The following is a 12574-nucleotide window of genomic DNA, read 5'->3' as shown; positions in this document are numbered from 1 at the left end:
TATAAGAAGTGAGAATACTCGAATCACGTAAGTCTACTGATCATTAGGTGTAGCATCCCAAAAGCCTTTCGAGGCACTGCATCTAAGTATATCACTAAGGCTAGTGAATATCTTGCCAAAAATTAAGGAACGTTTTGCGAAAAACATTAAGGCTGAGACAAACGTGCTTGATCTCTATAAAATATTAGAGCAAGGGCAACATAAGGGAGCACATTATGAAAATGTCTCACGTTGCTTCACTTAAGCTTGAATTCTAAAGACTTGCTTGTGCATTTGGTGTTGCACATCTGGTCAGTATCTCAAGAAATAAAGTAAAGGGCATTAAGAAAAAGTCTATTGAGAATGCTATTATGGATAAGAGTTCATTACAAAAGAAACAACATAATGATAATGATAGTTGTTTCTTTTGTGGTAAATGGATATAAAAAGAAGAATTGTAATAAATATCACACATGGCGTACAAAGGAAGTTACAATTCTTGTTTTGGTCTGTTATGGAGTTAATTTGGCTTTAATCTCTAATTATATTTTGGTGGGTAGATTCTGATACTACTACTCACATAAGGTTATAAGACCGTCTGAACTGCCGAAAGTCAATTGATGGTGAAAGATACGTCTAAGTGTGATATGACGAATCGGTGGAAGTATAGGTTATTGGTCATTATAGATTGTTATTAAAGACTAGAATTTTTCGGTTTTGAATGATACTTTATTGTAATGTCTTTTAGACAAAATTTGGTTTCTGTTTCTGCTTTGGACAAATTTGGTTTCTCTTGTTCATTCAGAAATAGTAAAGTTCTTCCTTCAAATAATTATAGTATTGTGGGCACTGTTTCCTTAAGTGCATATAACAATATTTGTATGCTCAATTATGTTACTTCATATTCAGAAGCTTTACATGTTAAATGAAAAGGGACTAAGCAAATTAAATAATGAAAATTTGGTTAATTTATGACACAAGTGTTTTGGTTATATCTCAAAATAAAGGATTGTGAGACTTGTGTCACATATTGTATTGAATACACTTATCTTTTCAGAACTTGATTTTTGTGTTTAATGTATCGAAGGAAAGCAGACTAAACTTAAGAAATTAGGTGCCAATAGAGCTATACATTTTAGAATTGATATATACGGACATTTGTAGTTCATTCACTTCGGTTTCTTGGAATGATCAACAATATTTTATATCATTCATACACGAATATTCTTGTTTTGGGCATCTACATTTAATCTATTAAAAGCCAGGGGCTTCAGACAAGTTCAAAATATTCAGGGCTGATGTTGAGCTCCAACTCAACAAAGGCATTAAAAGTCAAATCTGGTGGTGGTGACGAATTCTACGAGAGAAATGACTGCTCAGGTGAACAATGTCAAAGACCTTTTGCCCTCTATTCGGAAGAGTGATCGTTAGAACTCTAAAAGATATGTGAAGGAGTATGATTTATCATTCTTCCTTGTCACATTCGCTTTGGAGAGAGGAATTAAAGACTGTAGCATATATTCTCACTTTGGTTATCCAGAAAAATTTAGGGATTTTTAAATTTTATGATCTCACAAAAGGAACTGAGTTTTGGGGCGAGAAATATAGTATTCCTTGAGGATGTTGAGTTTGGGGAAAAAATTTAATAAGTGACATTATTTTTGAGGAGGTGTCTGTATTGGCACCTATCACTGCTTCTGACAATGTTTAGGTATCAATTACTATCATTGAAGAAGAAGCAGATTGAGAACCTCATTTAAAGTCAATCTCAACAACCTCAATTAAGACTCTCGTCAATGGTACCACAAATTTTATGAAGCAATTCTTTCACTTGGATTCAGAAAGAATGCTATTGATGGTTGGGTGTATCACAAGTTCAGTGGGAGCAAATGCATCTTCTTGGTATTATATGTCAATGACATATTGATTGTGATTAGGGGTGGGTCGATACGAGATATCGTATCGAAAACGTTGTATCGTATATCGTATCGAAATATCGATATGAAAGAATTTTATATCGTTATCGTATCGAAAGTTTCGATATATCGAAATTCGATATATCGAACTTTCGATATGGATAATATCAATATTGTTATCGTATCGAAAATTCCGATATATCGAAAATATCGATATATATCGTATATTCGATATATTCGATATAAGGAAATTCATATCGTTATCGTATCGAAAACTTACGATACAGTATCGTTTCGTATCGAAAATTACGATATATCGAAAATCAGATAATTTTTCGATATTTTTCAATACGATACGAGCAATATATCATTTTTCCGATTTTTTTCCCCAACCCTAATTGTGATTAATGATAAGGATATGTTTCACTAACACCAAGAATTTTCTCTCGAATAAATTTGAGATGAAAGGTCTTGGGGAACCCTCTTTTGTATTTGGAATCAAAAGAAATAATTTTCGATTGTCATAGAAGGGATATAGTGAAAAGGTTCCCAAAGTATTTGAGATGCATAATTGCAAGTAAAGAAATACCCTTATGACCAAGGGAGACAAGCATAGTCTCATTCAGTGCCCTAAGATAAATCTCGAGATTTAGAAGAAGGTTCCATATTCTTCGGCAAATGGGAGCCTAATGTGTGCTCAAGTATGTATTAGACCCAATTTGGTTTTAATTGTTTATATGTTTGGGAAGATATCTCAATAACTCGATATGGATCATTAGGAAGCAACAAAAACGAGTTATGAGATATTTATAGAGAACTAAGCATTACATGCTCGCATTCAGAAAATCAGATCATTTGGGGAAATCTTTAGGCATTTTGATTTTTGATTTTGTTAGATGCCAATACAGTAAATGATCCATTTTAAGTTACGTATGTCTGTTGGTTGTGGAGCCATTTCGTGGAGAAGTGCTGAGCAAACACTTGTAGCTACTTCTGGCATGACAACAGAATTCGTAACTTGTTTTAGGGCATCTAGTAATTGAATATGACTGCAAAAATTTTGTCACGAAGCTGCATATTGTTAAAGTATTGAAAGACCACATAAGTTATGTTGTGACAATAACTTTGCGGTATTATATTCTAAAACAACAGGAGTTTCCTGGTTGTTAAATAAAGAGTTCGGAATGGACAAATACATATAGAGCATAAGGGAACGGATTTGATGATGACAAATCCGCTCATTAAGGGACTATCACCCAAGGTCTTTCATGGGCATGTAGCCCAAATGGGTGTTATGTTGTTTAAGGGTACTTCTGTTCAGTGGGAGTAGTTTTGGTTATTGCTATGTATTGTGTTTTGAACATGAAGTTATAAACTCATGTTATTCTCTGCAGAAATAAAGTATTGTGTGTTGTCCATTACTTTTGTAATTTGGTTTTGGTTTTGGTTTGATCTCACTAAGGATTTGGGAGGACCAGTTGGAAATGGGTATGTATGATCACCTTGCATGAAATTTCCATGCTATACTCCATAATTGATATGTTGTTGATTATGTTTGCATATGTGATTACTGATGGGTTTAATCATGAAAAAATATGGTGACTGTCTCTTTAGTCATATGCCGATATGGTTGACAATAAGATTGTTCGGAAATACACTATGTGATAGCATATTTGAGTGCTCATTCGGTTTGTACACATTTATCTGGTGTCATGTGTTGCCCAAGTGGGAGATTGTTAGAAATTTGGGCTTCCACATGACTAATTTAATGTGTATGACTATCTTTCAGTTATCCAATTAAAGTGATCCAATAAAGATTAAGTTTGGGTTAAAAATGTATTTATTTGTTATGGAAATAAGTGTAGATACCACATGAGATTTTCTATTTTATGAGGGTCCAAATAGAAAATAAATGGACTTATATTATGTATAAATATAAGTTAGGGTTATGGTCCCCAGACGTTAGAAGAACATTCGATATCTCTGTATTCTCTCGGCAGACTATTGCGAAGAATGTCTCTGGTCGTTTGGAAGATCCATAGCCGCTGCAAAGCAATTCCACCGTTCAACTCTAGATGGATCAAGGTACGCTTCCGCTCTACAATTTATGCTCATTCTCCGTTGTTCTTGGTTAATCATCATAGAGAGCTTTATGTAATTGCACTCAATTATTCCAATATAAAAAACCAAAAGTAAAAACGTATGCATGATGATAAATGTTCAACATATAGAGAGTCTAGCCATTAGATATTCAAATCAAGGGCCTAGATCATCAGTACCGGAATGTCAATACGATTAACAAAAAACTTCAATAAGGGTATTACGGTCAATTTACAACAAATTAGGTGTAACTAACTTTTAAAAAATATCTCATAACTTTAAAATGCATATAACTTTCTCGATTTAAATTATTTTTTGCACAAAATATATCAAATTAAAGATAATTTCATAAGGATTCTAACGAGATCTCACTTGCATATGTTCCGATGTCAAAATTTGAAAAAAAATTCAAAATTTTTCAATTTTTTCGTATAACAACAAATGTCAACATAGTATATAAAATATGTCAATATAATACATGTACAATGTCGTTCTTAAAGCAATGTGTTGACATTCTCAAAACATTGTGTTGATATTTTCAAAACACTATATTGACATTTTTTCATCCAAAACCCTAATTTGATAATTTTTTTTATCTTTTTTTATTTAATTAATATAAATAAAAATTACACGTTGCAAATTTTAGACCACTAGATTTCTAAAATCATATGGTCTTAAATTAGTTATAATTAGCAATTAAATGATGAGTTAACAATTGATCACTCCTCATTATGTGCATTATTAAAGATACTAACTACATTATATATACACAAAATGTAACATTATTGGTATTTATAATGTACATTAATGACGTTTTACATGTAAGATTGGTTTTGACGGTAACACACCCGTATCCTTTCCCAAAAGTAAACACATTTGTTTTCCAAAGTAGATTTAATATTAGTAATTAATTTATTCCATTTTAACATCTGATTTTAAAAAGAGCTTAGATGCAGGCTGCCACGAAGAAAATAAATTTATCAATTAGGCCCAATGGGCTAAATTACGGATCCATTAGGGTTTATCTTCTGTTATATCTTAGTTTCCTAACACCCTCCCTCACCGTTCTCGCTCACAACACAAACCCCAGCAGTGTTTCTCATCAGGTTTCTCACTCCACTTCTTCTTCTTTCTCTCTCCTCTTGTGCTCTTGCCTGCTTGGTGTGTCTATTCTTTTGGTTAACCATTTAATTTGGTTGTTTTTTTCTAACAAATTTGTTTTCTCTTGACGTGCAGAAATAAGCTGCGATTCACGAAATTTTGAAGGATGAGGTTAGATTAAGCTTCAAATTTTATCAATATTACTCATCTTTTTCTGCACCTAATTGATTTAGATTATTTTTTCGAGTTTGTTCTGTTATCAATGTCGTTAGCTATCCCTGATTCTCGCCAATTTTTATCGCGCCTTTCACAATTTTCACTGATATGAACGGAAATATATAACTCGAAATGGTCTGAGGCGAAATTTCAGTGTAGACTTGTGAGTTGTGAGCCTATGATCTGTGTTTTGCGTACTATGTTAGTTTGGTGACGTTCTTCGTTGTATGTAGGCCGAGAATTTGATCCAATTCTTTTCAAGCGAAACTTGTAAGCTAGTTTCCAATTGTAGATAATTTTCAATGCATTTTTCTGTTATAAATTAGTTGAGAAGACTGTTTGTAGATAGTTTTGATATGTGTGTGTGCTTATTGTTTTTTGTCAATTATGGTTTTGCAGTAAGCTTCAGAGTGAAGTATTGAGAGAAACTATCACTCAGATAGTAACTGACGCCAAGGAGAAAAAGAGAAATTTCACTGAGACAGTTGAGCTACAGATTGGTCTGAAAAACTATGACCCTCAAAAGGATAAGCGTTTCAGCGGTTCTGTCAGGCTCCCCCATATTCCCCGCCCCAAAATGAAGATTTGCATGCTTGGTGATGCCCAGCATGTTGAAGAGGTGATTTCCTTTGCATTTATTGAGAAACGTATGAGACCAGAATCATCAGTGTTCTTTTTATTTTTGTTGTTCGACGTCCACTCCTTAATTCCAGTGTTCTGCATTGGTGGGGGAGGCAGGTTTTTTAGAGTTGAGGAAAAACATTACAATTTACATTTGACCTTTTTATCTGCTTCTTTTCATTCACATAGGAAAGCACTTGAATTCATAACGTGGTTGAGATTGTAATCTGTTTGATCATAGTTGATATTGTTTGCTTGACTCAGCTATGATCTCTCTTAATGATGCGCTCAACCCAACCGGTGAATTAATTTTGCAGTATTTACTTTGGGAATTTGATTTCTGAAGATTTAGATAAGTGTCCCATAGTTTTTTTCTTAAAACTGGTGAGCAAATATATTTGCAGGCTGAAAAAATTGGTTTGGAGTCCATGGATGTGGAGGCTCTGAAAAAGTTGAACAAAAACAAGAAGTTGGTTAAGAAGCTTGCCAAGAGGTATCATGCTTTCTTAGCCTCAGAGGCTGTTATAAAGCAGATTCCCCGTCTTCTGGGACCTGGTCTAAACAAAGCAGGTGATTTTTAGTGTGCTAGGATTGTTATGCACAGCAATCCAGTACTCACTTGCCTTGCATCTGTTTGTCTGAGGACATTGAATAACTCAAAGATTGTTGAATGCAGGCAAGTTCCCTACTCTTGTGACACACCAAGAGTCTCTCGAGTCCAAGGTGAATGAGACTAAGGCTACTATCAAGTTCCAATTGAAAAAGGTGCTCTGCATGGGAGTAGCTGTTGGGAACTTGGACATGGAAGAAAAGCAACTCTTTCAGAACATTCAAATGAGCGTTAACTTTCTGGTCTCACTTCTGAAGAAGAACTGGCAAAACGTGCGTGTCTTACAGTTCTAATAGACCTCTCATCCTTGGGATATGTTGATCTCTACAAACCCTTCTTCATAACTAATTTGGATTGTGTTTTGTTGCTAACAGGTGAGGTGTTTGTACTTGAAGAGTACCATGGGCAAGCCGCAACGCATCTTTTGAGTGAGTCGTTATCTGTTTGGAGTTATAGGAAGAATCTGCAGCTTGTATGTGCTTTTTTCAACTTGTATTGTACATGGGAGTTTGTCTTCGATGGAGGTAGTTTAATTTTGTTTATGTTGAGATGCTTTGGCCTATAATGGAATCGCAACATTTTATCGCTTGGTATTTATCATGAATTCTTTTCCCGAATGCTCTGTTACAGTATGTTTTATTCGTTGCGATGCGATTTCATTTACCATTTTTTAACTATCAGAATTGCCTAATTTCTGTACTACACAATATTTGACAAAATACTAGTAGTATATTATTTGAATATTCAGACAGATTGCAATAATATTTTTATTGAAAATAGTATATGAATGTAATATTGGTTAGAATATGTTACTTTTCTGTTGTTATTAATATTGTTTATGGGTGGTAGTAATAATCAACTTATGACTTCTTACTTACCTTTTTACTTATAAGGCTAAAAATAAAATAAAAGAATCCTACTTCCAAATGAGTAGTTTAATCCAAATGAATCTCACTCGCCCGCCCATCTCCCAGTTAACCCAAGTCTTTTCGTTCCTCCCCGACCTCTAATCTCACTCTGTTGAAAATCCTACTTTTTATTTTGATTTTCATCATTATCATTATCCATCCGCCTCCGACACCACCCTCACACTCTTCTAAGATAAAGTCCACATCTTCTCCTTTAACACTCATCTTCTCTATAGTTGCCCCAAAGAGCACAAGGAAAGCTATCGATTACTGACGGGAGTGGTAGGTTCAAGGTTTAGTGGCGGAACATAATCCGGTGTTAAATATTTAATAGCAAAAATATTGTACTGAATTGTGTAATCCATACTCACAAAGAAACTGAATTGTACTGAAAAGTCTCTTTGTTTTCTTGGTGTTTTGGCTTGTTAGATATGAACAAGTGAAGCAGCACACTAATCAGTTGTAATTTGCAATAAACATTATCCATTATCGTTGAATGAGGAATATCAGATGAGGATTCTCGATTTATTTTGTTTTCTTCTCCCTTGGCCAATGATTTCACGATTTAAGCTCCTTAATTAAAAGCCGGTGAATGCTTTGGAGGAATGACAATTTTTTTGTAGTTAAGAAAATTTGAAGTTAAGTCGTCAGAAATAAATATTTTTTTTACAGAATTGTATAGTAGTAGTTTTTCTAAAAACAGATGTCTAAGTTTAGAGCAATTAAACATTTTAAATATGAAAGTTACATTGTATAACTAACCCTAATTATTATCAGGAACAAATAATCAGACCCAATGCAACACTACTTCATAAATAAATTTCGTTGTAGCCCATCTAAGTAATTTCCCAAATTAGATGAAGGCGTAACCCAAATTACAAAGTTAGAAAGTCCCAAATTATTTCAATGTAATCATTAAAGTCAACTTTAATCCTTTAATTAAATAATGTACTACTCAAATACATCCATGGGCCGGGGCCACAACAAAATAGTAGGGGTAGAGTTGTCTTTTGGTGAAGATAACGTACCATAAAAGTGCGTGACGAGGCCACCGACCTTCGCCAGTCCCGATTAAGATCGGATCGGTTCCCGCTGTACACGTGTATACCTATTTATTACGTCCATATTCATTTCTATTTTTATAATTTCTTATTTTACATTTTCTTCTTGTTTTTTCCTTTTGTTGCTATATGTGGGATAAAACTTAAGGCTAATTAAATTGGCCGGTGATATTATACACCATTGTAAATTAGAAAAACTATTTTCCAGCTTCGACTTTTAGTTCTCCGATTAAACTAATTTGTAAATTATAGTAGTATAAAAGAAATATGTTATGAAGCAATAATTATATACAGTTTCGAGTTTGAGTTACCTAATGAAATTAATGTGTATGAGTTATTTAATCTCTGAAAATATTTTCAGTCTGTACAATAATTGTTTTATTTGAATATATTAGTTTTGGTTGTTTTATTCATATTTTCTATCAGTTGAAAATAATAGGAGTACTCCATAGTGCAACTTATTAAATTGTGTGGACATCACATCACAAACAATTCGTACACCACCCACATAAACATCTCCAACGTTTATTTTTATTGGTCGATAATGTGAATCTTGTTATACTAGTTGCCAAAGTCCAAAAATTCATGTATTTCTTGGCACAATTTAAATTTAATTGCAAAACTAAAAAGGATATCATGTTTATACATATATTTACCATGGCATAATCATAAACTAGGTTGAATATTAAATTTAAGTGTCATTATTGTTATGATGGAATAAAATATGCCTTTGATTTCTCCCTCATTTCATTCAATCATATTAAAAAGAGATATTAACGTCTAATATTACAAACCTTTCCAAAAATTTGTATTTTCCCATAAGCTTTAACTTAACATATAATATCACGAACTTAGATAGGTATTTAATTTTTCTCATCATCAACAAAATTTGGCTATATTTCACTTTTTATTACATCACATAAGATATAATTACTACTGAAAAATGATAATAATGTGATTACAAAGTCCATAAAAGTCAGATATGATTATCTATCTCATTTTAATGTAGTTGAATTTTGTTGATAATGAGAAAAATTAAACAACTATTTAAATTCATGATATTATATGTCAAATTCAAAGTTTATTAAAAAAATTAAATTTTTAAAAAGTTTTGTGATATTAGACATTAATATCTCTATTTAAAAATACCCATTCTGTCCGCGAATAGGAGTCCTAGTTCACTTTTACCATAAATGGTAATAGAGTCTTACCTTCCACTAACTCATTCCACTCACATTTCATTTAAAACTAATATATACAAGTGAGATCCTTATTCCACTATTTTTTTTCTACCCACTTTTTCTTAATATTTCTTAAAACCTGTATCGCCCATAAATGAGACTCCTAAAGACGGGCGGAGGAAGTACTCTTAATATTTCTTAAAACTTTTATCGCCCATAAATGAGACTCCTAAAGACGGGCGGAGGAAGTACTGACTAACAGTATCTAGTTTATGTTCAATGTTTTCGGAAAGTTAATAACAACCGCCACATAGAGGAATATACTTGAAGTTGAAGGGAACGTTTGCACTTCAAGTCAAATGAGAATCAATATCAGCACTCAGCAGTAGGGATGTCAGTGTAGCCCGAACCCGATGGGCTGGCCCGAAAAACCCGCTAAAATTACAGGGTTAGGGCTGAAAAATCTCAACCCGATAATGAATCGGGCTTAACGGGCTAGCCCTATAGGGCTATCGGGTTCTATCGGGCTGGCCCGACGGGCTACCGGGTCAGCCCATCGGGTTATATAAAAAAACTAATTAATAATATATATATATATATATATATTATATTAAATATCTGGTGGTATGACCATGACGTATGAGTCGTGTGACTTAAAAATTTTATTTCTTTGTTAAAGACTTTTCACTTCCATTTTTTTGGACCACACAATTTTCTCTTACTTTTACAGCTTCCACTGTACTCAACATCCTAATTGACTAATTCCTAAATTCACTTTCACTTCCACCATCACCAATCACCATCACAATTCACTTTCAAAGTTTCGCAAGGTGTTTTTACAGTTTCACTCCACCGTCTCACTGATCTTCCATGTTTCATCGGGTGCATGCTCTCTCTCTCCCTTCTTCTTCATTTTTATTTATTCGTGTATCATGTCAGTGTTCATATAAATATGTTTGATAATTTAATTTCTACAGTATTTGAAAAGTTCTATCCGTGTATATACATGTATATCTATATACCTGCAAAAGTGAATTTTTTTGTTAGGATTTGAAAATTGGATTTGTACTTTTTTGTTAAAACCCTAACTTACCGTATTTGTTTAATTAGTAATTTATTACTTTTGTTTTTTAGCTACTGTTTTATTATTTATTTGTGCTACTGTTTGATATAATAATTTGTTATGGTATATATAGAAGATTCTTAAAAGTTAAATAAGTGTTAATTTTAATTATTTGCTTAAAAACTTGATTAGCCCGCTGGGCTAGCCCGAAACCCGAAGGTTTAGGGTTAGGGTTGAAATTTTAGAACCCGATAAAATTTCAGCCCGATAAGCCCGCACCCGATAAGCCCGCAACCCGAGTAGGGCTGGCCCGAAACCCGCTGGGCTGGCCCGATTGACATCCCTACTCAGCAGTCATTTCTCTCCTCATTTTGTGGATGAGATTCTTTATTACACTAATGGAATTCAACTATTTTTATGTTATATACATCATCTATAGGGTAATAAGTACTCCATTTTTTATCGGTATAAATTTTAAAAATTTATTTAATTTTATAAAAAAAAGTTGAAATATGAGCTCTAATTTATATTGATCATTTAATTGTATAATACTAATATATGAGTAATATGAGTCAGTGGACTTTGAGGTCTACTTGCTAAAATAGTACAAGTGAAATAAGATATTTATTGACAAATAATGAAAAATGAAAAATGTGATATTTAAAGACGGACGGAGGGAGTACAAAATAGTGTTTCCTTCTTCCACCAAATGCAATAGTGTTCCCTTTTTTTTACAACAAAATTTTACTTATTTACTTTTCTATTTTACTTTTTCTTTCTCTCGCTTATTTAATTTTATTTCCTACTTTATTTCGTTTCTACTTCACCTTTAAACACGCATTTCTTAATCTCTATACCGAAAGAAATATCTCAACTAAGATAGAATGAAAAAAATATTTATTAAAACATATACTACATTCGTCCCAAGATAAGCGAGTCATATTCCTTTTTGGGATGTTCCACTATAAGTGAGTCATTTCTCTTTTTAGCAAAAAATCATCTCTCTTACTTTATTCTCCACCCACTTTATTCTTTCTTCACTCTTCTACTTCTCTTTCTCTCTCTCTCTCATACTTTCTCTTCTCCACCTTAACTATTTAAATATCAATTCTTTAAATCTCGTGCTCAAAAGAAGTGTTTTGCTTATCTTGTGACAGAGGGAGTAGATGTTTAGTGTGTTAAGCGAGGAGAATAAAATGAAAGAGAGCATAAAATAGATAAAGTGAAGAAAACATTAAATAAGAAAGAGAAAATAAGAAGTAACATAAATTCAGTGTATTACCAAAAATATAAATAATTCTATTATGATGAAAATACAACTCTATTAATGTGGAACAAATGGACTAGTATTTATTCAAAAACAATAGAATTTAAATTATATATCATATTTTTTTAACTTATGATCAATTATAATAATTTTACGTAATAAAAACTAAAAGTGACTATAATTTCTGAAAAAACTATTTATACACCCTAATTTGATACTCCCTCCGTCTGCCATTAGGAGTTCTATTTATGGGCGGCACGAGTTTTAAGAAATGTTAAGAAAAGTGAGTGAGAAAAAGTTAGTGGAATAGGGGATCCCACTTGTATATATTAATTTTAAATGAAATATGAATAGAATGAGTTAGTGTAAGGTGAGACCCGATACAATTTATGGTAAAAGTGAACCGGGACTCCTATTCGCGGACGGACTAAAATGGAAAAATCGGACTCCTATTCGCGGACAGAGGGGAGTACATAAATTCTTGATAATAAGACAAAAATGAAAGAGGTAAAAATGGGACAAAAAATGGATGGCAAGTCTAATTCACCTCT

General features: G+C 32.9%; 1 protein-coding gene across 1 annotated transcript; it reads left to right on the top strand.

The window, feature by feature from the left end:
* The first annotated feature begins 4992 nt into the window (after positions 1–4992).
* On the top strand, positions 4993–7136 carry LOC121795513 (60S ribosomal protein L10a). Its single transcript, XM_042194056.1, has 6 exons — positions 4993–5101; positions 5232–5267; positions 5712–5931; positions 6338–6503; positions 6610–6815; positions 6918–7136. Exons 2-6 carry the CDS (start codon positions 5263–5265, stop codon positions 6969–6971), a joined length of 651 nt encoding a protein of 216 aa, XP_042049990.1. The 5' UTR covers positions 4993–5101; positions 5232–5262; the 3' UTR covers positions 6972–7136.
* Positions 7137–12574: the final 5438 nt, after the last annotated feature.

Source organism: Salvia splendens, chromosome 1 (genome assembly GCF_004379255.2).
Source record: "Salvia splendens isolate huo1 chromosome 1, SspV2, whole genome shotgun sequence".
Taxonomy (NCBI): Eukaryota; Viridiplantae; Streptophyta; class Magnoliopsida; order Lamiales; family Lamiaceae; genus Salvia; species Salvia splendens.
Note: the sequence above shows the minus strand (reverse complement) of the source record. Positions and strands in the feature narration are given on the sequence as shown.